Below are 26,924 nucleotides of genomic sequence, written 5' to 3'. Positions count from 1 at the left end.
GTATTAGGCTCAGTAGAGAATGAAAGCTGGGACAGTAAGTGTGGCTGCTTTGGCATACCAACATTTTCCACAATTTCCCAACGTCTCTATCGAACACTGGAGAAATTTTTTCAAAGAGCTAGTGCTAAAGGCTAAAGCCGCAATGCTCTCCCGTCTATGACGTCACGGGGCGCCTACCGAGGGTGTGTTCCATCAACAGCCAGGCGCCGCGGGGGGCGGGGCTTGAGCGTGCTGACGTCACTACCGGGCGCCAGGCGCGCTCAATTGGCGGCGGATTCAAACGTTCCGGCCTGGTCTCAGGGCCTGTAGAAGCGTCGGAGTCGGGGTTCTCGGTGTCCCCGCGGGCGTGAGCTGCAGTACGGCACAGGGAGGACCTAGGAAGCTCAGGCGAGTGGTGCCCGAGCCGGAGGGAGAGGATGGCGCTCTCGACAACAGTCTCGCAGAGGAAGCTGATAAAGCGGAAGGCTCCCCGCGGTTTTCTAAAGCGCGTCTTCAAGCAACGGAAGCCTCACCTCCGTCTGGAGACAAATAGCGACCTACTGGTGAGATTTTGTCCCTTCTAGGACTGGAAGTGGGGCGGAGACAGGGGAAATAACCCCCAGCCTTTATTTCGCCGCCCCCAGCCAATCTAGCTTTCAGGCCTACGTTTGAGGTGTTCGCAGCAAACTGGGCGGGTTTGCCCCAGCCTGGCGTATCAGTTAGTATTCCTGATGCTGAGTTGTTTTGGGGTCCTCTGAAATGTAGATATCCTGACCTTTTTTTACAGGAGGCTATTAGCCACATCAATTTAAGGAGAAAACTAACGTTAAGTTCCTGCTTATAGTTTTTCAATATCGCTATTCAGGAGCACAGTCTGGTACTGTGCTTAGTGTAATTTGCAAAGGTTCGAAAGATACATTTAAAGAAAAATAGATTTTGGAATTCAGGCTGGGTTATTTTCATTTAAATATTGTAAAAGGCATTACTGACATGCCTTTCAAAAGTGCCTTTCTCCTTGCCTTCCTTTCTTCCCCTTCTTTTTACATTGTTAAACAAATATATTGCCGTTTCCTCTACTTTAGCTTATTTACTAAAGAACCCTGACCCCAAAGTTTATTTGTAAGTAGCATGCTCCCAAATGTGAATTCGTTTTCCTAGACAAATAGAACACCTGTTAGTTTAGTTTTCAAGCCCAACCATTAAAAGTTTATCTGACTCATAGTAACTGCAGCATAATGCTCACATGATAAATAACCACAACCAAACCACTGTGTAATATTTCTGTTTTGAAATAAATTAAGAGTTTTTATGTTGAATGCCTGGAATATATATCCCTCTAGCAGAATGAACACTGTTTCCCTAGGTTTAAACCATAGGAGGCACCTCCTGTGGTTTGTTACAAGAGCTCTTTGAGTAAGGAGCCACTACAGGTGGGCACCTAATTTCCCCGAGATCAAGGATAAAGAATTGTGGATAATAAGGATATATGGCATGGAGGGTGGTTTCACAGTACATCATTCCATCTCTTCTTAAGCTACATTGTAACCCCCCCCCCCCCCCCGCCCCACCTCTTTTCTCTACGGCCTCTGCCAGCTCTCTACTGCCTCCCCTAATTTTAGGGTTTCTATTTTTGCTAAATTACTATAGAATTGTCTTCACTTTTCCTTTCTCTGAGCCAAAACAACTTTTTTTTTCCTTGGAAAAGTAGCCCTTCTAATATCTCCTGTCCTTTTTTGTTCCTTTTTTAGACCCTGTAAGAAAAGACAATATATACTGTTTTATTACCCTCCTTCCCCCAAGGTGGTGATTAAGGTGGCACAAGTGAGCTGTATTAAAGTGAAATTGATTTTCAAAAGAATTTTAGGTAATTTATTCTGAAGTTTTCACTGGTGCTGGGGTTCTCTCAGTAAATGGAGGGGGGAGGAAATGTACCTGCTCTAGAATCTGGGAGACTACCGGTTGGTGTAGATTGTTGGGCAGAAATTTCTCAAGTAGTCAGATTCCTCCCACATCCACACTTGCCTGCCCCAAGTGACCCCTGGACAGGAGGACTCTATTGTGGAGTGGGATCCAGGTGGTACAGGAAAGAAGGGGAGGTGAAATTCTAAGCATTTGCAGTGGTAGGGGAATGGAAGTTCTTTTTGCTACCGTCTATTACTAGATTGTATGCTTGTCTTTGGCTTTGATTATTTCTCCTTCACCGTCTTGTATATGCCATGCATCACTCTGGTTTCTTTACTTATGGTTTTCTGCTTGCCATTGGTACTTAATTATCTTACCCAGCAGGTGTCCCACATCATCCATAAACTTCTCTACAATTAAGGTAGTCTGTTTTTTTTTCTGAACTTTGATAGCCGTAAGAGTGTACATCATACAGTTTAGCTACTGGGACCCTGACACTGTTCTCTAAGTTTTATATGTCAGTGTTGTCTCCCAGTGCAGTATGCAGCTTCTTGAGGGGAAGGAACCATACATATCTCCTTTTGTGTCTTCCATTATCTTTAACACAGAACTAATCTACTTTTATGATGTCTTTGCATAAGATATTTCTTCTGTTTGAAGATGTCCTCACTCCACTCTGCTTCTCAAACTTCAGTTATTTCAAAATTCAGTTCAAATGCCTGTTATTCGGTGAAGCCTTCCTTCATGGTCTTAGAAAGGATCAATCTTACCTTCCAATATCATCTACTGTCACACATTTGTCTTTAATTAGGTTTCATTCTCCCATCGGACTGGGAACTTTGAATTGGGAGCTTACTGTATTCCTGGTGTTTAGCATAATACCTTGAACATTCTGAGTGTACAATTAAAGTTGGGAGTGATGATGACTATATGTGGATTGATATTTCTAACATTTTACTTATAACTTCCTTGTGTTACTTCATATTCTTCTGCACTGGCTTTTTATTGTTGTTTTATTTTATGACTTATTTGATTGTATATCACCAGGGCCAATACTGGTGAGTGTATGTTAATCTCAAATTGTTCGGCTTTCTTGTGACTCAGTTTTTAGATTTATCACTAAGGAATATTGTGCAAATATCTGGGTACTTACAGTTTATGTAAAACTCAGAAGTGCTGTGAGGAAGTGGGGAGGAAGTCAGGCTGGCCCAGTCTTTTGGTCACCTGAGACTGTCAAAGGGATACCTCTTTGTAAATTATCTTTTGGTTTACCTTTCAAGCAAGCTGATTTTTTATTTTTCCAAAGTGTAAGTTCTTGATGGAATGGCTTTCAGGATTGAATGTCTAGCTGAAACCATAAAATTTGCTTTTGTTCTGACCATTTAAATTTAAACCTTAGTGCACTTGAGTGACACCACTCAATTAACTGTTTTATTACAGAGAAATAGGTTGTTTAAAAAAAAAAATTCTGACATTAAAAAAAAGTAATATTAATTGAGTATCTATGGTTCATGCCCATGAAGAGTAAAGGACTCAAGCCTCAAAACAGAGTGTGGTTTATTTGGGATTGGCTAAAAAATTTTTCTGCCTAATTTGGGGAGATATGGATGGATCTTTTTCTCATGCAATAATAATTGACTACCTACTGCATATTGGGCCATTGGCTAAAGGTCACTGGGGATATAATGTCTGGGAAGATAGACATGGTTTTGCCCTTATAGTACATTGAAGAAGACAGGTGAGAAATTGCTGCCTAATGTATGTAGCACGTACAGTGATAAGAAGTTCAGGGTGCCATGGATCTATATAACCTTACATATTGGGAGGAATTGGGCTTTTTAGAGAAGTCTATAAACCAGTAGCATGGCTGTAGGCAAACTTGTATTTGAATACTGAAAGAAGTTCAAAAGACCTAGTATAGAACTGAAAGTTGGGAAAGGTGAGAGATGAAATTAGAAAAGCCTAGTCAAGTGGGGTTTAGTATTAAGGAATTTGGAATTTTTCATGAGGCATCTGGAAGATATTTAGCTTTGGAAGTAGAAAATACAGATTAACGGAGGAAATTGAGCCATGTTATGGAGTACTTTTGTTGCAGAAGGAAATGGTATATCATTGGAAGTTTAAAGAAATTTTAAATGACATGGTATAACGTAAAGAATCAGGATTGGGTGATTTAGCTCAGAGTTCTTGTGAGAATTAAACAAGACAGTGCATCAAAAAAGTACCAAAAGAATATCTCCTTCCATAGGTTCTTTATCATGTTAAATTTAAATTCCTAAACTCCTCTGCTTTCCCCAAATATCACTAAAACATTCTTAAACATCTATAACAATCCACTAAAGATTTCCACATAATAATTTAAAGCACCACATTACCTAGTTATTTAACGTTTAGTGAACTGTTGGGGAGAGTTAAGTATTGTGTGTTTTTCTTTAATTTTATTATTTTATACAGCAAGTTCTTATTAGCTATCAGTTTTATACATATTAGTGTATATATGTCAATCCCAATCTCCCAATTCATCCCCGCCCCCGCTTTCCCCCCTTGGTGTCCATACATTTGTTCTCTACATCTGTGTCTCTATTTCTGCCTTGCAAACTGGTTCATCTGTACTATTTTTCTAGATTCCAAATATATGCATTAATATACGGTATTTGTTCTTCTCTTTCTGACTTACCTCACTCTGTATGACAGTCTCTAGGTCCATCCACGTCTCTGCAGATGACCCAGTTTTGTTCCCTTTGATGGCTGGGTAATATTCCATTGTATATATGTACCACATCTTATTTATCCATTCGTCTGTTGGTGGGCATTTAGGTTGCTTCCATGACCTGGCTATTTTAAACAGTGCTGCAATGAACATTGGGGCACATGTGTCTTTTTGAATTATGGTTTTCTCTGGGTATATGCCCAGTAGTGAGATTGCTGGGTCATATCATAATTCTATTTTTAGTTTTTTAAGGAACCTCCATACTGTTCTCCATAGTGGCTGTATCAATTTCCATTCCCACCAACAATGCAAGAGGGTTCCCTTTTCTTTACACCCTCTCCAACATTTGTTGTTTGTAGATTTTCTGATGATGCCCATTCTAACTGGTGTGAGGTGATACCTCATTGTGGTTTTGATTTGCATTTCTCTAATAATTAGTGATGTTGAGCATCTTTTCATGTGCCTCTTGGCCATCTGTTTCTCTTCTTTGGAGAGATGTCTATTTAGGTCTACTGCCCATTTTTTGATTGGGTTGCTTGTGTTTTTAATATTGATCTGCATGAGCTGTTTATATATTTTGGAGATTAATCCTTTGTCCATTGATTGGTTTGCAAATATTTTCTCCCATTCTGAGGGTTGTCTTTTCATCTTGTTTATAGTTTCCTTTGCTGTGCAAAAGCTTTTAAGTTTCGTTAGGTCCCATTTGTTTATTTTTGTTTTGATTTCCATTACTCTAGGAGGTGGGTCAAAAAAGATCTAGCTTTGATTTATGTCAAAGAGTGTTCTTCCTGTGGTTTCCTCGAAGAGTTTTATAGTGTCTGGTCTGGTCTTACATTTAGGTCTTTAATCCATTTTGAGTTTACTTTTGTGTATGGTGTTAGGGAGTGTTCTAATTTCATTCTTTTACATGTAGCTGTCCAGTTTTCCCAGCACCACTTATTGCAGAGGCTGTCTTTTCTCCATTGTATCTCCTTGCCTCCTTTGTCATAGATTAGTTGACCATAGGTGCGTGGGTTGATCTCTGGGCTTTCTATCCTGTTCCCTTGATCTGTATTTCTCTTTTTGTGTCAGTACCGTATTGTCTTGATTACTGTAGCTTTGTAGTATAGTGTGAAGTCAGGGAGTCTAATTCCTCCACCTCTGTTTTTTTCCCTCAAGATTGCTGTGGCTATCCGGGCTCTTTTGTGTCTCCATATAAATTTTAAGATTCTTTGTTCTAGTTCTGTTAAAAAAAAAAAAATGCCATTGGTAATTTGATAAGGATTGCATTGAATCTGTAGATTGCTTTGGGTAGTCATAGTCATAGAAAATAGTCATTTTCACAATATTGATTCTTCCAATCTAAGAACATGGTATATATCCCCATCTGTTTGTGTCATCTTTGATTTCTTTCATCAGTGTCTTATAGTTTTCTGAGAACAGGTTTTTTACCTCCTTAGGTAGCTTTATTCCTAGGTATTTTATTCTTTTTGTTGCAATGGTGAAGGGGATTGTTTCCTTAATTTCTCTTTCTGATCTTTCGTTGTTAGTGTATAGGAATGCAAGAGATTTCTGTTCATTAATTTTGTATCCTGCAACTTTACCAAATGCATTGCTTAGCTCTAGTAGTTTTCTGGTAGCATCTTTAGGATTCTCTATGTATAGTATCATGTCATCTGCAAACAGTGACAGCTTTACTTCTTCTTTTCCGATTTGGGTTCCTTTTATTTCCTCTTCTTCTCTGATTTCTGTGGTTAAAACTTCCAAAACTATATTGAATAATAGTGGTGAGAGTGGACAACCTTGTCTTGTTACTGATCTTAGAGGAAATGGTTTCAGTTTTTCACTGTTGAGAATGATGTTTGCTGTGGGTTTGTCGTATATGGCCTTTATGATGTTGAGGTAGGTTCCCTCTATGCCCACTTTCTGGAGTGCTTTTATTATAAATGGAAGTTGAATTTTGTCAGAAGCTTTTTCTGCATCTTTTGAGATGATCATATGGTTTTTATTCTTCAATTTGTTAATACGGTGTATCACATTGATTTTTTATTGCAGAATCCTTGCATCCCTGGGATAAATCCCACTTGATCATGGTGTATGATCCTTTTAATGTGTTGTCGGATTCTGTTTGCTAGTATTTTGTTGAGGATTTTTGCATCTATATTCATCAGTGATATTGGTCCATAATTTTCCTTTTTTGTAGTATCTTTGTCTGGTTTTGGTATCAGGGTGATGGTGGCCTTGTAGAATGAGTCTGGGAGTGTTACTTCCTCTGCAATTTTTTGGAAGAGTTTGAGAAGGATGGGTGTTAGCTCTTCTCTAAATGTTTGATAGAATTCACCTGTGAAGCCATCTGGTCCTGGACTTGTGTTTGTTGGAAGATATTTAATCACAGTTTCGATTTCATTACTTGTGATGGGTCTGTTTATATTTTCTGTTTCTTCCTGGTTCAATCTTGGAAGGTTGTACCTTTCTAAGAATTTGTCCATTTCTTCCAGGTTGTCCATTTTATTGGCATAGAGTTGCTTGCAGTAGTCTCTTAGGATGCTTTGTATTTCCATGGTGTCCGTTGTAACTTCTCCTTGTTCATTTCTAATTTTACTGATTTGAGTCCTCTCCCTCTTTTTCTTGATGAGTCTGGCTAAAGGTTTATCAATTTTGTTTATCTTCTCAAAGAACCAGCTTTTAGTTTTATTGATCTTTGCTATTGTTTTCTTTGTTTCTACTTCATTTATTTCTGCTCTGATCTTTATGATTTCTTTCCTTCTGCTAACTTTGGGTTTTGTTTGTTCTTCTTTCTCTAGTTCCTTTAGGTTTAAGGTTAGATTGTTTATTTGAGAATTTTCTTTTTTCTTGAGGTAGGATTGTATTGCTATAAACTTCCCTCTTTGAACTGCTTTTGCTGCATCCCATAGGTTTTGGATCGTCATGTTTTGTCATTTGTCTCTAAGTATTTTTTGATTTCCTCTTTGATTTATTCAGTGACCTGTTGGTTATTTAGTAACATATTATTTAGCCTCCATGTGTTTGTGTATTTTATGTTTTTTTCCCTGTAATTGATTTCTAATCTCAAAGCGTTGTGGTCAGAAAGGATGCTTGATATGATTTCAATTTTCTTAAATTTACTGAGGCTTGATTTGTGACCCAAGATGTGATCTATCCTGGAGAATGTTCCGTGTGCACTTGAGAAGAAAGTGGAATGTGCTGTTTTGGGATGGAATAAATATCCATTTATTTATTATAAATATAAATATTCTTATAAATATCAATTTAATCTGGTTGGTCTATTGTGTCATTTAAAACTTGTGTTTCCTTATTAATTTTCTGTCTGGATGATGTGCCCATTGGTGTAGGTGAGGTGTTAAAATCCCCCACTATTATTGTGTTACTGTCAATTTCCTCTTTTATAGCTGTTAGCAGTTGCTTTATGTATTGAGGTGCTCCTGTGTTGGGTGCATATATATTTATAATTGTTATATCTTCTTCTTGGATTGATCTCTTGATCATTATGTAGTGTTCTTCCTTGTCTCTTGCAACATTCTTTATTTTAAAGTCTGTTTTATCTGATATGAGTATTGCTATTCCAGCTTTCTTTTGATTTCCATTTGCATGTAATACCTTTTTCCATCCGCTCACTTTCAGTCTGTTTGTGTCTCTAGGTCTGAAGTGGGTCTCTTGTAGACAGCATATATATGGGTCTTGTTTTTGTATCCATTCAGTGAGCCTGTGTCTTTTGGTTGGAGCATTTAATCCATTTACATTTAAGGTAATTATTGATATGTATGTTCCTATTACCATTTTCTTAATTGTGTTGGGTTTGTTTTTGTAGGTCCTTTTCTTCTCTTGTGTTTTCCACTTAGAGAAGTTCCTTTAGCATTTGTTGTAGAGCTGGTTTGGTGGTGCTGAATTCTCTTAGCTTTTGCTTTTCTATAAAGCTTTTGACTTCTCCATCGAATCTGAATGAGATCCTTGCTGGGTAGAGTAATCTTGGTTGTAGCTTTTTCTTTTTCCCTTTCATCACTTTAAATATATCGTGCCACTCTCTTCTGGCTTGTAGAGTTTCTGCTGAGAAATCAACTGTTAACCTTATGGGGGTTCCCTTGCATGTTATTTGTTGTTTTTCCCTTGTTGCCTTTAATAATTTCTCTTTGTCTTTAATTTGTGTCAGTTTGATTACTATGTGTCTCAGGGTGTTTCTCCTTGGGTTTATCCTGCCTGGGAGTCTCTGTGCTTCCTGGATTTGGGTGGCTATTTCCTTTCCCATGTTAGGGAAGTTTTCCACTATAATCTCTTCAAATATTTTCTTGGGTCCTTCCTCACTCTCTTCTCCTTCTGGAACCCGTGTAATGTGAATGTTGTTACGTTTAATGTTTTCCCAGAGATCTCTTAGGGTGTCTTCATTTCTTTTCATTCTTTTTTCTTTATTCTGTTCCATGGCAGTGAATTCCACCATTCTTTTTCCAGGTCACTTATCTGTTCTTCTGCCTCAATTATTCTGGTATTTATTCCTTCTAGTTATTGTATTGTTCATCTCTGTTTGTTTGTTCTTTAATTCTTCTAGGTGTTTGTTCTTTAATTCTTCTAAACCTTTGTTAAACATTTCTTGCATCTTCTCAATCTTTTCCTCCATTCTTTTTCCGAGGTCCTGGCTCATCTTCACTATCATTATTCTGAATTCTTTTTTTGGAAGGTTGCCTATCTCCACTTCATTTAATTGTTTTTCTGGGGTTTTATCTTGTTCCTTCATCTGGTACATAGTCCTCTGCCTTTTCATTTTGTCTCTGTTTCTGTGACTGTGGTTTTCACTCCACAGTCTGCAGGATTTTAGTTTCTTGCTTCTGCCAAGTGTTATGTATTAATTAATTGTTCTCACTGCAAAGAGTGTGTACTATTATATAAATGGTCAAATAAATTGTATGTTAAAGAGACTAATTGGACCTAGGTTGGTAGTGACTTCAGGCACATGGCAGAAGCAATGGATAGAGATGTTACCAGTAATTGAAATAAAAGAGCACTAGATGTGATACTAGAGGGAGAAATGAGATACGACTGCAACTCACTTTACATTCTCTCTTGCTTGGGTTTGAGTTCTACTTCAGCTGTTTTCAAGCTATATATTTATGCATATAGAATGAGTAGCCCTTTTTGGTTAGGGTAGTGAATTTTGAGTAAAATATTTAGCAAAATGTATATATTGAAATAGTGAGGTTAAATAATGATATATGTACACATATATTATGGTACATGTATATGTTTTGCTAATATGTAGAAGTTGTTTCTATAAGAATATGCAAGAAGCTGGCAACCATAGTTGACTGGGGGATGATGTGGAAGAGAGACTTACTTTTGTCAGTCTATCCTTTTGCAGACTTTTTGCTTTGTATTTTGAAATACCTATTGGTTCACAAGAAGTGGCAAAAATAGTAGAGAATTCCCCTTACCTTTTATGCAGCTTCCCACAATGCTAATATCTTATATAACTACAGTTCTTTGTGGACTTTGGAATTTTGTATTGTCTGCTTATTTTATGTAGTTTAAGGCTACTTTTTATGAAATTTTAAGATTATTAATAGTAGATATGATTATTTTGATGTTGGAAGACAAGTAACTTGACCTTTGTATATAAATGCGATAAACTTTTAAAATTTCAATTATTAACATGTTTTTGATTAGATATTTCAAATTAAATATCTGGTTACAAAATCTTTATACCTTGGATTGTAGAATGAGAGATGACTAGCCTTAAGTACAATATTTGATATGTTTTTTTAATTTGGGGGAAATTTTAAATTACATTGGAAACTTAAATTTAGTTGGAATGGGAAACAGGAATATTTTTTCTTAATAGAGACCTACCTAAGTTTTGATATAATGATCCTTTAGAGTAATGTTATTGTCTGTAGCCTTTGGTCACTTTTACATAGACTTGTTTCATGTATTGTAATAACTAAGTCTCTTTTTTATGGAATCTTAAGATGGACATATATTAAACTGAATTCTGTTACTTTAAATAAAGGTTAATTGATGTAATCACAGTAGTAAATAGTACAGCATTAAAATTGGGGATATTCTTTTTATTTTTATTTTTTTATTTTTTTTAATTTTTTATAAATTTATTTATTTTTACTTATTTATTATTTTGGCTGTGTTGGGTCTTCATAGCTGCGCGCGGCTTTCTCTAGTTGCTGCGAGCAGGGGCTACTCTTCGTTGCGGTACGTGGGCTTCTCATTGTGGTGGCTTCTCTTGTTGTGGAGCATGGGCTGTAGAGCGCGCGGGCTTCAGTAGATGCAGCGCTTGGGCTCAGTAGTTGTGGCTTGTGGGCTGTAGAGTGCAGGCTCAGTAGTTGTGGCTCACGGGCTTCGTTGCTCCATGGCGTGTGGGATCTTCCCAGACCAGGGCTTGAACCCGTGTCCCCTGCATTGGCAGGTGGATTCTTAACCACTGCGCCACCAGGGAAGCCCGGGGATATTCTTTTTAAAAGTCATTATTTCCAAACATCAGTATTTGAGCTTAAAAATCCTTTTGCATTTTCTCTTTTAAAGGTGCATCTGAACTGTTTACTCCTTGTTCATCGATTAGCAGAAGAGGCTCGGACAAATGCTTGTGAGAATAAGTGTGGAGTCATTAAAAAGGAGCATGTACTGGCTGCAGCAAAGGTAAGATCTGAATTTCTTTTCTTGAGCACAGTTGCCTTAAAACACCACCTAGTTCGTCACCTCTGCCTGGTTTAGATTCCTTATTCAGTTTTGTTGACTGAGTTGATGCTTGGCTTTTCACGGGTTTTAATTACAGGTTAGATTTTTTTTTATTATGTACATTATGGATTTCTGATGGAAAGATTCATGGCCATTGCTTTATTGCCATTTAGGGGAAAATGAATGTTTGACTGCTAATCTGTGAGATATGTAGTAGCCTATATATAGCTGAGAAGGTTTATTACCTTGAAATTTATCAAAACTTTCTTCTTGATCATTTTAAGTTTAGCTAATGATTTTTCTACATTTGTTTTGAGATTTGAGTGACTTCTTAATCATATTGCTTATATAACCAGAGAAGATTGCTTCTTACTGATATTTCTGTATAACGCAATAGTATGATGCCTAGGGTAGAGTTTTTTCCATATATGTTCCCAAGATTATTTTCACTTGATGTTAATAGATGCCCCAATAGGAAAGGCTTCTGGGGTCAGATAAGTTTATATAACCTAACATACTATACCTCCTTGAATAGTCACAATGTTACGCATAGAGAGCTTGTTTCTGTAAGAATATGCAAGAAATTGGCACATGGTTGACTGGAGGATGATGTGAGAGAGAGACTTATTTTTGACAGTTTACCTCTTTATAGGCTTTTTTGTTTAACATTTAATATTTTTGAAATAATTATAGACTCACAGAAGGTGCAAAAATAGTATAGAGAGTTCCACTGTACCTTATCCAACTTCCCACAACGGTAATGTCTTTATATAACTATAGTTATGTAAAGTTATGAAAGGTTATGAGAAATATACCAGTAATTTGTTGAACTCTGTTTAATTTAGCATTTTGTAAATTTGGGTGTCTAATATACTTAGAATTTTGTAAATTCATTTGAGTACATAGTATTCTTTTGCAGTCCCTATACTAACTTCTGGTAGAACAGAGAAGTACTGGCCTAGGGTATAAACCTATTTGGTGACCTCTGTGGAAGCCTAGAAATGGGCATGCCTTGGCATTTTTTAAGGGGCTTTAAATTCTCTTACAACTATAAACATTTCAACAAGTTTCTGTACTATTAAAGTTGATATAAGTGCTTTCTGCAGGTAAAGCAAGGCTTAAGAACTTGAAGAGTGTATGTGTGTGTCTTAAATTTAGGGTTGGTTTGTTTTTATTAATGAATTATAAGTGTACTTACCTGAAAGTAGGTAAGTTCTTTAAAATATTTTTGGATATATTCTGGTCTCTAATGTTCCTTGTCTTTTACAACTTAAGACCTCATTTTGTTTAATTTCTCTTATGGGCTTCATGTCTTAAAAATTATCTACCTAACAAGCTTTTCAGCTTGAGATGACTAGTCTTGGTCTCTGATATAATTCCAGCCTAAATAAAAGAAATTAGGTGTTGCAGTGGATTTGTATTGCTTTATAGTTGTTAAATGCCTGATTCATAATAGGATTTTCAGGTTTTGGAACATTCCTTAACTCCCCGAATTACTAAATTGTCTATAAACCTCAAGTTGGGAGCCATTAATCTGGACACTTTTGGCACAATTGAAGAAATTAACATCTAGAAGTGACTATTATAAAACCAGATTTTGAGAATCTAGGCATGTTTCACATTCTTTGAGAGAATTATACTATTTTAGAGAAGTCTAAAACCGTTTATAAGGCAAAAGATTCCCTAATCACATTCCAAATTGGGTTTTATAAATTCAGAGACTTGCATACTATACACATAGGACTTTTAAACTTTTTGTTGAGGAATTGTGTTTTATTTGGCATAGGTATAATATGAATCTTCATTTTCTCCCCCTCACAGGTAATTCTAAAGAAGAGCAGAGGTTAGAAGTCAAAGAACACATTTTTGAAAATTATATGATGTATTATTTTAGGTGGTAACAGATCGTGAAAGCACTTTTTATATAGCAGTTAATATTGTGTATTAAAATATTGGCTAGCTGAAGGATGTGTGTGTTTGTATGTTTTTTGCTGGTATTGAAATATCTCAAGTATACACATAGAGCTATATAAGCTTTGTTTTTGAGGAATTGTTTCATTTTAAGTGGCCTTTAGTTCACGCTACTTCCCTTTTTGTTGGTATTGCAGATGTTTTACGTATCAAAAATGAAATCTTAGTGTGTGAAGTAGCTTGAAGAGATGTATTTCTTAGAATTAAGTTTAGAAGTATTTAGATTTAGCCACAGTTAACAATGGAATCAATTTAATCTCTGAAGGAACACAATGTGCAGTCAAATCTAGGTGTATCTTAAATATTTTAACTGTTTAATGCCTTTGCATAAGCAATGCAGTCTACTTTTATTTAGACCAATACTGTAATAATATAATTTCTCAACTGTAAACACCAGCAGGGTGTTTTCAAAAACCTATTTCCCTCCAAAACCAAAAAAAAAAAATTACAGAGCAAATTGACTTATTTTCTTCAACTCACACAGATTTAATAGATGGGCATTTGTTTCCCCCCCAAGAAATTTTTTAGAAGTTTATCGCATATCATCTAATAGTTGTGTTTTTAACTTTTTATTTTGAAATAATTATAGATTGCAACTTGAAGTTGCAAAAATAGTACAGAGAGGTCCACATGTACTCTATATCCAGTTTTCTCCCAGTGCCTACATCTTAAATAATTACAGTATAATATCAAAACCAGGAATTTGACTTGGTACAGTGTGTGTATAATTCTGTCCCATTTTAGTACATTTGGAGATCTGTGTAACCACCACTACAGTCAAGATACAGAATTATTTCATCATCACAGACTTCTCCATCTTGCTGTTCTTTCATAAATTACACCCAGCTCCCCACGTCCACTGCACACACAACACTCCCCTTCCTATTCCCACCATCCCTAAGCCGTGGCAACCACTAAACTGTTCTCCATGTCTATAATTTTGCCATTGTGATGCAATCATACAGGTTATGACTTTTGGGAATTTGCTTTTTTCACTTAGCATAACTCTCTTGATCCTCCAAGTTGTTGCATGTAGCAATTTGTTCCTTTTTATTACTGAGTCGTCATATTCCATGGTATTTATGTACCACAGTTTGTACAGCTATTTACTCATTGAGGGATATTTTGATTATTTCTAGTTTTTGGCTATCACAAATAAAGCTGTTGTGAACAGTTGTGTACCAGTTTTTATACAGTTTTCATTTCTCTGGGGAAAATGCCCAGGAATGTGATTGCTGGGTTTAATGGTAAGTATGTGTTTAGTTTTTCAAAAAGAAATGGCCAAAGTATTTTCCAGAGTGGCTGTACCATTTTGTATTCCCATTAGCAGTTTATGAGAGAGTTATTTTTTTCTCCTTCTCATGAACATTTGGTATTATTTTTTAATTTAGCTATTCTGCTACGAATGTCTCATCATGGTTCTTAATTTACATTTCCCTAATGGCTAATGATGTTGCACATATTTTCATATGTTTGTCATCCATTTTTTCTCTTTAGTAAAATGTTTCTTCATTTCTTTTGCCCATTTTCTATTTGTTTTTCTAATGTTGAATTTTGAGAGTTCTCTAGGTATAGGTCTTTGGTCAGACATGTGGTTTGCAAATGTTTTCTTCTATTCTGTAGCTTGCCTTTTATCCTTTAACAGTATCTTTCGAAGGTCAATGATTTTCACTTTTGATGAGGTCCAATTTATTTTTTATTTATTTATTTTCATGCTGTTGGTGTCATGTTTAAGAACTCTTCACCAAGCCCTACATCTTACAGATTTTCTCCTGTATTATTTTTTAAATTTACCCTTTTTTGTTGTTATTGCAGTTTTTTTTTAAACATCTTTATTGGAGTATAATTGCTTACAATGTTGTGTTAGTTGCTGCTGTGTAACAAAGTGAATCAGCTATATGTATACATATATCCCCATATCCCCTCCCTCTTGTGTCTCCCTCCCACCCTCCCTATCCCACCCCTCTAGGTGGTCACAAAGCACCGAGCTGATGTCCCTGTGCTATGTGGCTGCTTCCCATTAGCTATCTGTTTTACATTTGGTAGTGTATATATGTCAATGCCACTCTCTCACTTGGTCTCAGCTTACCATTCCCCGTCCTCGTGTCATCAAGTCCATTCTCTACGTCTGCATCTTTATTCCTGTCCTGCCCCTAGGTTCTTCAGAACCTTTTTTTTTTTTTTTTTAGATTCCATATATATGTGTTAGCATACGGTATTTGTTTTTCTTTTTCTGACTTACTTCACTCTGTATGACAGACTCTAGATCCATCCACCTCACTACAGATAACTCAATTTCGTTTCTTTTTATGGCTGAGTAATATTCCATTGTATATATGTGCCACGTCTTCTTTATCCATTCATCTGTCAGTGGACACTTAGGTTGCTTCCGTGTCCTGGCTATTGTAAATAGTGCTGCAGTGAACATTGTGGTACGTGACTCTTTTTGAATTATGGTTTTCTCAGGTATATGCCCAGTAGTGGGATTGCTGGGTCATATGGTAGTTCTATTTTTAGTTTTTTAAGGAACCTCCATACTGTTCTCCATAGTGGCTGTATCAATTTACATTCCCACCAACAGTGCAAGAGGGTTCCTTTTTCTCCACACCCTCTCCAGCATTTATTGTTTGTAGATTTTTTTGATGATGACCATTCTGATCGTTGTGAGGTCATTGTGGTTTTGATTTGCATTTCTCTAATGATTAGTGATGTTGAGCATCCTTTCATGTGTTTGTTGGCAATCTGTATATCTTCTTTGGAGAAATGTCTATTTAGGTCTTCTGCCTATTTTTGGATGGGGTTGTTTGTTTTTTTGATATTGAGCTGCATGAGCTGCTTGTATATTTTGGAGATTAATCCTTTGTCAGTTGCTTCATTTGCAAATATTTTCTCCCATTCTTAGGGTTGTCTGTTCATCTTGTTTATGGTTTCCTTCGCTGTGCAAAAGCTTTTAAGTTTCATTAGGTCCCATTTGTTTATTTTTGTCTTTATTTCCATTTCTTTGGGAGGTGGGTCAAAAAGGATCTTGCTGTGATTTATGTCATAGAGTGTTCTGCCTATGTTTTCCTCTAAGAGTTTGATAGTGTCTGACCTTACATTTAGGTCTTTAATCCATTTTGAGTTTATTTTTGTGCGTGGTGTTAGGGAGTGTTCTAATTTCATTTTTTTTACATGTAGCTGTCCAGTTTTCCCAGCACCACTTATTGAAGAGGCTGTCTTTTCTCCATTGTATATTCTTGCCTCCTTTATCAAAAATAAGGTGACCATATGTGTGTGGGTTTATCTCTCAGCTTTCTGTCCTGTTCCATTGATCTATATTTCTGTTTTTGTGCCAGTACCATACTGTCTTGATTACTGTAGCTTTGTAGTATAGCCTGAAGTCTGGGAGCCTGATTCCTCCAGCTCCATTTTTCTTTCTTAAGATTGCTTTGGCTATTTGGGGTCTTCTGTGTTTCCATACAAATTGTGAAATTTTTTGTTCTAGTTCTGTGAAAAATGCCATTGGTAGTTTGATAGGGATTGCACTGAACCTGTACATTGCTTTGGGTAGTATAGTCATTTTCACAATGTTGATTCTTCCAATCCAAGAACATGGTATATCTCTCCATCTGTTTGTATCATCTTTAATTTCTTTCATCAGTGTGTTATAGTTTTCTGCATACAGGTCTTTTGTCTCCTTAGGTAGGTTTATTCCTAGGTATTTTATTCCTTTTGTTGCAGTGGTAAATGGGAGTGTTTCCTTAATTTCTCTTTCAGATTTTTCATCATTAGTGTATAGGAATGCAAGAGATTTCTGTGAAGTCATTTTGTATCTTGCTACTTTACCAAATTCATTGATTAGCTCTAGTAGTTTTCTGGTAGCATCTTTAGGATTCTCTATGTATAGTATCATGTCATCTGCAAACGGTGACAGTTTTACTTCTTCTTTTCCGATTTCGATTCCTTTTATTTCTTTTTCATCTCTGATTGCTGTAGCTAAAACTTCCAAAACTATGTTGAATAATAGTGGAGGAAGTGGGCAACCTTGTCTTGTTCCTGATCTTAGTGGAAATGGTTTCAGTTTTTCACCATTGAGAATGATGTTGGCTGTGGGTTTGTCATATATGGCCTTTATTAAGTTGAGGTTACTTCTGTCTGTGCCCACTTTCTGGAGAGTTTTTATTATAAATGGGTTTTGAATTTTGTCAAAAGCTTTTTCTGCATCTATTGAGATGATCATATGGTTTTTATTCTTCACTTTGTTAATATGGTGTATCACATTGATTGATTTGCGTATATTGAAGAATCCTTGCATTCCTCAGTAAAGTGGGATAAAACCACTTGATCATGGTGTATGATCCTTTTAATGTGCTGTTGGATTCTGTTTGCTAGTATTTTGTTCAGGATTTTTGCATCTATGTTCATCAGTGATATTGGACTGTAGGTTTTTTTTTTTTTTTTTTTGGTGACACCTTTGTCTGGTTTTGGTATCAGGGTGATCGTGGTCTCATAGAATGAGTTTGGGAGTGTTTCTCCCTCTGCTATATTTTGGAAGTGTTTGAGAAGGATAGGTGTTAGCTCTTCTCTAAATGTTTGATAGAATTCACCTGTGAAGCCATCTGGTCCTGGGCTTTTGTGTGTTGGAAGATTTTTAATCACAGTTTCAATTTCAGTGCTTGTGATGGGTCTGTTTATATTTTCTGTTTATTCCTGGTTCAATCTTGGAAGGTTATACCTTTCTAAGAATTTGTCCATTTCTTCCAGGTTGTCCATTTTATTGGCATAGAGTTGCTTGTAGTAATCTCTCATGATCCTTTGTATTTCTGCAGTATCAGTTGTTACTTCTCGTTTTTCATTTCTAATTCTGTTGATTTGAGTCTTCTTCCTTTTTTTTCTTGATGAGTCTGTCTAATGGTTTATCAATTTTGTTTATCTTGTCAAAGAACCAGCTTTTAGTTTTATTGATCTTTGCTATTGTTTCCTTCATTTCTTTTTCATTTGTTTCTGATGTGATATTTATGATTTCTTTCTTCTGCTAACTTTGGATTTTTTTTTTAAAAGGAATTCCTTTATTTTTATTATTTATTTATTTATTTATTTTTAGCTGTGTTGGGTCTTCGTTTCTGTGCAAGGGCTTTCTCTAGTTGTGGCAAGCGGGGGCCACTCTTCATCGCGGTGTGCAGGCCTCTCACTATCGCGGCCTCTGTCGTTGCGGAGCACGGGCTCCAGATGCGCAGGCTCAGTAGTTGTGGCTCACGGGCCCAGTTGCTCCGCGGCATGTGGGATCTTCCCAGACCAGGGCTCGAACCTGCGTCCCCTGCATTGGCAAGCGGACTCTCAACCACTGCGCCACCAGGGAAGCCCTGGGGTTTTTTTTTTGTTCTTCTCTAATTGCTTTAGGTGTAAGGTTAGGTTGTTTATTTGGGATTTTTCTCGTTTCTTGAGGTAGGATTGTATTGCTATAAACTTCCCTCTTAGAACTGCTTTTGCTGCATCCATAGTTTTTGGGTCGTCATGTTTTCATTGTCATTTGTTTCTAGGTATTTTTTGATTTCCCCTTTGATTTCTTCAGTGATCTCTTGATTATTTCATAGCGTATTGTTTAGCCTCCATGTGTTTGTATCTTTTACATTTTTTCCTGTAATTGATATCTAGTCTCATAGCGTTGTGGTCGGAAAAGATACTTGATATGATTTCAATTTTCTTAAATTTACCAAGGCTTGATTTGTGACCCAAGATATGATCTGTCTTGGAGAATGTTCTATGAGCACTTGAGAAGAAAGTGTATTCTATTGTTTTTGGATCGAATGTTCTATAAATATCAATTAAGTCCATCTTGTTTAATGTATCATTTAAAGCTTGTGTTTCTTTGTTTATTTTCATTTTGGTTGATCTGTCCATTGGTGAAAGTGGGGTGTTAAAGTCAACTACTATTATTGTGTTACTGTCGATTTCCCTTTTTATGGCTCTTAGCATTTGCCTTATGTATTGAGGTACACCTATGTTGGGTGCCTAAATATTTACAATTGTTATATCTTCTTCTTGATTTGATCCCTTGATCATTATGTAGTGTCCTTCTTTGTCTCTTGTAACATTCTTTATTTTAAAGTCTATTTTGTCTGATTTGAGAATTGCTACTCCAGCTTTCTTTTGACTTCCATTTGCATGGAATGTCTTTTTCCATCCCCTCACTTTCAGTCCGTATGTGTCCCTCGGTCTGAAGTGGTTCTGTTGTAGGCAGCATACATACAGGTCTTGTTTTGTATCCATTCAGCCAGTCTGTGTCTTTTGGATGGAACATTTAATCCATTTACTTTTAAGGTAATTATCAATATGTATGTTCCTATTACCATTTTCTTAATTGTTTTGGGTTTGTTATTGTAGGTCTTTTCCTTCTCTTGTTTCCTACGTAGAGAAGTTCCTTTAGCATTTGTTGTAAAGCTGGTTTGGTGGTGCTGAATTCTCTTAGCTTTTGCTTGTCTGTAAAGATTTTAATTTCTCTTTTGAATCTGAATAAGACCCTTGCTGGGTAGAGTAATCTTGGTTGTACGTTTTTCCCTTTCATCACTTTAAATATGTCCTGCCACTCCCTTGTGGCTTGTAGAGTTTCTGCTGAAAAATCAGCTGTTAACCTTATGGGGATTCCCTTGTATGTTATTTGTTGTTTTGCCCTTGCTGCTTTTAATATTTTTTCTTTGTATTTAATTTTTGATAGTTTGATTAATATGTGTCTTTGTGTGTTTCTTCTTGGATTTATTCTGTATGGGACTCTGAGCTTCCTGGACTTGATTGACTCTTTCCTTTCCCATATTAGGGTAGTTTTCGACTATAATCTCTTCATATATTTTCTCAGTCCCTTTCTTTTTCTCTTCTTCTTCTGTGACCCCTATAATTCAAATGTTGGTGTGTTTAGTGTTGTTCCAGCGGTCTCTGAGACCGTCTTCATTTCTTTTTTCCTTCTTCTCCTCTGCGGTAGTTATTTCCACTATTTTATCTTTCAGGTCGTTTATCCGTTCTTGTGCCTCAGTTATTCTGCTATTGATCCCTTCTAGAGAATGTTTAATTTCATTTCTTGTGTTGTTCATCGTTGTTTGTTTGCTGTTTAGTTCTTCTAGGTCCTTGTTAAACGTTTCTTGTATTTTCTCCATTCTATTTCCAAGATTTTGGATCATCTTTACTACCATTATGCTGAATTCTTTTTCAGGTAGACTGCCTATTTCCTCTACCTTTGTTTGGTCTGGTGGGTTTTTACCTTGCTCCTTCATCTGCTGTGTATTTCTCTGTCTTCTCATTTTGCTTAACTTACTGTGTTTGGGGTCTCCTTTTCACAGCCTGCAGGTTCATAGTTCCCGTTGTTTTTGGTTTCTGCCCCCAGTGGGTAAAGTTGGTTCATGGGTTGTGTAGGTTTCCTGGTGGAGGGGACTGGTGCCTGTGTTCTGGTGGATGAAGCTGGCTCTTGTCTTTCTGGTGGGCAGGACCACGTCCGGTGGTGTGTTTTGGTGTGTCTGTGAACTTAGTATGATTTTTGACAGCCTCTCTGCTAATGGGTGGGGTTGTGTTCCTGTCTTGCTAGTTTGGCATGGGGCGTCCAGCACTGTAGCTTGCTGGTTGTTGCGTGAAGCTGGGTCTTAGCATTGAGACGAGATCTCTGGGAGAGGTCTCGCCAATTGATACTACGTAGGGCTGGGGGGTCTCTGGTGGTCCAGTGTCCTGAACTTGGCTCTCCCACCTCAGAGGCTCAGGCTTGACATCTGGCTGGAGCACCAAGACCCTGTCAGCCACATGGCTGCTGGTCTTGGAGAGTCACCCTGGAGAGACTGGGGGTGGCTGTGGCTTACTCTGGGGACACAAACACTAGCCTAGTGGCAGCCACAGTCAGAAGCTCCTTCTACCCTCCTGTATTATATTTTTACAAGTTTCATAGTTTGTTTTACATTTAAATCCCTCATTATTCAGCTGTTCCAGCACCATGTTGAAAAGAGTATCTTTCCTCTTTTGAATTTTTTCTGTACTTCTTTTACAAATATGTCAATCATAGTTGTGTGGGTTATTCCTAGGTTCTCTGTTCCCCTGATTTGTTTTAGTCGCTCCACCAATAATACGTAGTCTTTATTACTGTGGCTATACAATCAGTCCTGAAATTCGGTAGAATAATTCCTCTCACTTGATTCTTTTTCAGAATCGTTTTGGCTCTTCTAGTTTCTTTGCCTTTTGCATACATTTTAGAATAATCTTGTTTGTATTTACCAAAGAACCTTGCTGGAATTTTGATAGGAGTTGCATTAAACCTGTATATCAATTTGGGGAGAATTAGCATCTTTATGCTATGTTGAGTCTTTCAACAATGAATAAAATAATGAAAAAATGAAAAAGGAAGTTCACTATGTCATTATTTTAGGGTAGGTCTGTTGGTGACAGATTTTTGTTTCTTTCTCTGAGAATGTCTTGATTTCTCTTCATTCTGAAGCGTATTTTCACTGGATAAAGGATCCTGCTTTATAACTTCTTTTAGCACTTAAAAAATGTATCACTTCCTTCTGGCTTTCATGCTTTTTGATGAAAAATCTGTTGTAATTTAAAATGTTTTTCTTGTGTAGTTAATGCATTGTTTCTCTGGCTACTTTCAAGAATTTTTTTTTTTCCTGTCTTTAGCAGTTAGAAGTTTGGCTACGATGTGTTTTGGCATAGATCTTCTTTGGGTATATCCTATTTGGAGGTGACTCTGAATCTGTGTTTGTTTTTTGCCAAATTTGGGGAATTCTCAGGCATTGCTTTTTTTTGGAATACCTTTAGCCCATCATCTTTTTCCTCTCCTTCTGGGTCTCTGATGACACAAATGTAAGATTTTTTTTTTTTTAAATCCACAAAGTCCTGGAGCCTGGGTTTTTTTGTTTTGGTCTATTTTCTGTTGTTCTGATTGGATAATTTGTATGTTCTATTTTCTAGTTCACTGATTATTTCTTCTGTCTTCCATATTATGCCTTTGATTTATTGAGGGTTTTTTTTCAGTTATTATAATTTTTAGTTCTCAAAGTTCCATTTGTTATATCTTTTATATCTTTGCTGTACTATCACAGATTTTCTTACACCATTCTGGTGGATGAAACCACTGCCTTGTTACTGCTGTTGGGAGTAGAAGTCCATGTTCTCCACTGAGCCTCTGACAACCAGCAGTGAGGATGGAGGGGGCTCTCTCTCCTTGTTGCTGCTGGGCAGAAGTGGGAGTTCAGGCTCTCCACTAGACCTTTGCTGGTACCATCCTGGTTGGGCCACTTTGTTACTGCTACATACCTGTATTCCACTGATGTTGTGGGGGGGGTGGCCATGTTACCCCTGAGCAATGGTGAAAAGTCCCCACTCCACTAGTTTCTGATACCACCCAATCGGGAGGGGAATGGACAACTCCTTGTTTTACCACATCATGAGAGTAGAATACCGGACTTCATGTTGTCTTTGCTGAAACTGTGAGGGTATGTGCTTGTTACCGCTGAGTGGTGAAAATGCTGCCTCTCTGGTAGGTCTCTGATACTTCCGAACAAGGGAAGGATGGGGTGCCTTGTTACTGCTGGGTGTGGATGAAATTCCTAGTTTCCCATTTGGCTGCTCTTATACCACCCTGGTAGGGGGGTTGAGAGTGCATCATTATGGCCTGGCAAGAGTAAAAATCTAAGCTCTCTGCTTGACCATTGCTGATGGGGGTGTGGAGTAGGGGCTGCAGTTTTTATCTGGTGTTTGGTTGGAATAAAGTGGTTATTGTCTGAAAATGTTTTGTCTTGTTAGGATGCCCCTTGTTCTTTGGTTAGAGTAGATTTGGGGGGGCGCTTTTGTTTTCCCCCTCTTGTCTGTGGCCTTTGGCGTTTCTAAGTTGCCAGCTTTTCTAGTATCCAGTCTGATATAGGAAAAAAAACAAGAAGAAAACCCAGGGAGCTCAGCATTGTATTTTTCCTTTGGTCCTAAGTTTGTAGCTAGTCCTCTGTCTTGACTTATATTACATATATATATATATGTTTACTCTATCTTCTTGAAAAATAGGAGTCCTAATAGTTATTTAAGTAAAGACTTCAATGAAGTTACCAATAGCTAAGTAAAATATTTTATTCTTAATATTATGAATGGAAAAAAATTCATCTGCTTGAAAATTGTCACATAAAATGATCTCATTAACCCCAGTGCCAGTTTGGAATTTGTCAGAGTTTTATAGTATACCTTTGGCCCTGATGAATGCCAGAATACCCAAAAGTACTGCTTTTGTGGTTGGTAGATAGGCTTGAGAATGCTAATTAATGATTCACAAATCCATTTAGATTTATTTTGGATCTAATCCCACCTAGAATTTTAATATTAGAATAGATAATTCTTAGTATCATTAATATTTAAATCATTGCTTGCTAGGTAAATCAGAATTTTGTCCTGCTTAACTTGTAATTTGTGTTCTGGTTTCCTCAGAGTTTTGAAGTATTCTGAAAAGTGCCCAAAATGGAGTTCGCTCTTGATTTTATTTAATGATGATATGTTGAATAAAATCATTTTTTTTGGAATTACATAATTATAATTGTTTAGCACAATTTGGAAATATAAAATGAAAGTTCTAGGATATCCTATTATAAGGAGATTGAGATTCTTGAAATGTACTTACAAAATAATTTCCCTTTGAGATTAACTGAAACTTTTTTCTTTGGAAAATTGGGTCCTCCAACTGTTAAGCAGCTTTGGCTTGCTCATTTTGATATTCTTTATGTTGGAAAATGCCTCAACCCTTCCCAGCATTATTTATTTTCCTCTGTTGTACTGTCTGGTGTGCATTGGCAGATGTAGAAACCTACCACCAGCTTGAAGTAGGAATTTATCTTATACATTTAAAAAAAAATGTGCCTAGCATCCAGTACATAGTTGACTAGCATTTCTCTTCCTCTATTGTCCAGCACATGGCTTGGAACACATAAGTTCTTTGAAGGAACGTATCACATTTTATAATATAAATTAGTGGGAAATTGTATTTATCCTCCTATCCATTTGGGGGGGAACATATCTCTTTCAGGTACAATTGTAATTCTTTGAATGCCTCCCACTTCACATGTTTAAGTTCCTTAAAACCCAACTTACCACCTCCTTAGTAAGCCTTCTCAAATCTATCCATTGAATTCCTATAGCGCTCCTTTATTTAAGGCATGCATCATTTTTGTTGTACTAGTAAACTAGTGTGTACAGGACATACAGAAACAAAGCTGTAGGCAAGATAAGGTGAACCTTAACTCCGGTTATTTTATTAATGTGTGCAAATCTGAACTCAACCTCTCCCTCAAACCCTTTATTTCCCGTTGCACTGCATGATGTTGTCATTCTTGCAGTTATCTAAACTAAAAACCTGAGATTTATCCTTGACTCATTCTCCTTCAAAGTCATCTGTCTCCTTCCCTTATTCAACCAAATAGGTCACCAAGATCTGACTTTGAATCTTAAGTCTGTTCCTACCTCTTTCCATCCCCACCACTTCATTTCAGACTCTTCATTCAGTATCTAATACAGGAAATATGTACCTAACACCTGCATTATTACAGCATCCTATGTGGTATCCTTGACTCTAGTTTCCTACCCTACCTTCATCCAGTCTCTAGTCCATCTCCACAGTATTGGAATTGTCTTTCAATAAAATGTAAACCCAATCATGTCATGTTTCTATTGAAAATCTTTCAGTGGTTTATCATCTTAGATTAAAATGAAACTTCTGAGTCTGATATATAACACTATTTGTGATCTGGTACAGACTTAAGAGATAATGTGTATATAGGCAGGGATTATTTTCTGTCAAACTTTCTTTGGAGGTAAGTGGGTTAGTGAGCAGAGAACCAGGTATTATGCCAGGGAACTCCAAAAATTCAGAACATGGAGAACTTTGTCACGAACTATCCATACCCATCCTAGTGGCCTACCTCTCTGTAATTTATGTAATTTCATTAGAGAAGAATTCCCCCACCCCTTGCCCGCCCTGGGATAAATTTTCTGAGAAAAAACTGTCCCACATTTAGATCTTCAATTAATCATTTTGCTATTGCCCCGTCTCACTCATCCTCCTTTGTATATGGCAATCTGGACTCAGGAGAGGCCCCAGAGTTCTGCTTGGGTAGGTCAGCTGCCTCTGCTGCAGCATCTTCTACTCCTCTTGTTGCTTGTAGCTTCTTTCTTGACTCTGCCTCAGCACTCATTATGTCCTCTTTGCATCTAGAAGTTTCTTGAACTCTCTTGAAGTCTACATCTTAGCTCTTCAATTTTGGTTTATACCTTTTTATACTTTATTATTTTAATGGAGTCTAAGGAGGGAAAGAATATATGTGTGTAGTACATCTTGGACAGAAAGCCTCGTGGATTCTTAGTTTGACATAAAAGTTAATAATTCTTTTAAAGCATTGTTGTGCCAAGATTTCAATGTCTTACTTGTGATATAAATACACATTTTTGATATGAAATTATTTAATGTAAAGATAATTATAGGTAAATATTAGGATTTCTTATGAGTGTAAATTTGAAAAAAATGCAACTAGAATCTGTAATACTCAAGCGTTCTGTAAACGTATGTAATATCAATCTTATTTTTCATTTGACTTTATTTTAAAATAATAGCTGAACTAGGGAATTTTGTTTCTAGGACGATTAGAACTAATGTATTTAGAGTTAGTATCTTCCTTATTTTATTATTGTTCTGACTGAAGTATAGCTGATTTACAATGTTTTAGTTTCAGGTGTACAACATAGTAATTCAACATTTTTATAGATTATACTCTATATCTTTATAAATTATTCTCCATTGTATATAACATTATAAAATAATGGCTGTATTCCTTGAGCTGTGTAATATATCCTTGTAGTTTATTTTATACATAGTAGTTTGCACCACTCTATTCTTAAACTGCTTTTAGGCCTTGGTTGCTGAGCATGAGGGTAGGTATGGGACCTAAGGATGGGTGTTTGGTTTCTCCATTTCTTTGGTATTTAAATCTTCACATTCAGTCCAGGAGGAGACTGGATTTGAGTTTCATGACAGCATGCTCCCTAATCAGTGGTTTTCAAGTTTAATCAAGCTTCAGAATCACCTAGAGGACTTGCAAAGTATAGATTGTTGGGTCCAGTTCCCTTCAGTTTCTGATTTAATAGATCTGGGGTGGAGCTGAGAATCTGTATTTCTAACAAGTTCCCAGCTGATGTTAATGCTGCTCATCCAGGGACCACACTTTTGAGAACTGCTCTAGATCAAAATTTTTATAAATAAAGGTTTTTTGGAATATAGGCACACATGTGCCTATTATCTGTGACTGCTTTCGTGCTACAAATCATGGCAGAGTTGAGTAGTTGCAATAAATACTGCATGTCCCGCAAGCCTAAAATATTTACTGTTTGGCCCTTTACAGAAAGTTTGCTGTGCCTGTTTTAGATAATTCTCCTAATCTGACTATATTGCGTAAATTCAAGTTGCCAAAATTTCAAATAAAAGAAGAGGAATTGCTACTCCAGAGGCTGCTTTCCTTGCTAGTTGTGCTTCCATGGTTGCCCAAATACGTGTAAGTTTGTATCTACCCAGCTCATTCATTTAACAAACACATGGCAGTAGGCTAGCCACTGGGTATTTAAACAAAATATAATAAGAAATGGTTACTAGAGTTTCCATCAAGTAGATAAATGAATTGCCCCTCTCTACGGATAGATATTCATTAAT

The 26,924-nt window shown here is 36.8% G+C and overlaps 1 protein-coding gene across 3 annotated transcripts in view; it reads left to right on the top strand.

The window, feature by feature from the left end:
• The first annotated feature begins 269 nt into the window (after positions 1-269).
• CENPW (centromere protein W) overlaps positions 270-26,924 on the top strand; it is a 93,065-nt gene continuing 66,410 nt past the window's right edge. The window contains exons 1-3 of one of the 3 annotated variants that reach the window (XM_061207497.1): positions 270-542; positions 11,114-11,227; positions 13,088-13,164. In XM_061207497.1, the coding sequence (XP_061063480.1) occupies positions 417-542; positions 11,114-11,227; positions 13,088-13,114 (267 nt within the window). In that variant the 5' untranslated portion in view covers positions 270-416 and the 3' untranslated portion in view covers positions 13,115-13,164. Of the gene's footprint in view, positions 543-11,113; positions 11,232-13,087; positions 13,165-26,924 lie in introns of those variants that run through there. The other 2 variants (XM_061207498.1, XM_061207499.1) reach the window with 2 other exon arrangements.

Source organism: Eubalaena glacialis, chromosome 12, assembly GCF_028564815.1.
Source record: "Eubalaena glacialis isolate mEubGla1 chromosome 12, mEubGla1.1.hap2.+ XY, whole genome shotgun sequence".
Lineage (NCBI taxonomy): Eukaryota > Metazoa > Chordata > Mammalia > Artiodactyla > Balaenidae > Eubalaena > Eubalaena glacialis.
The sequence above is the reverse complement of the archived record's forward strand: the minus strand, read 5'-3'. Positions and strand labels throughout refer to the sequence as shown.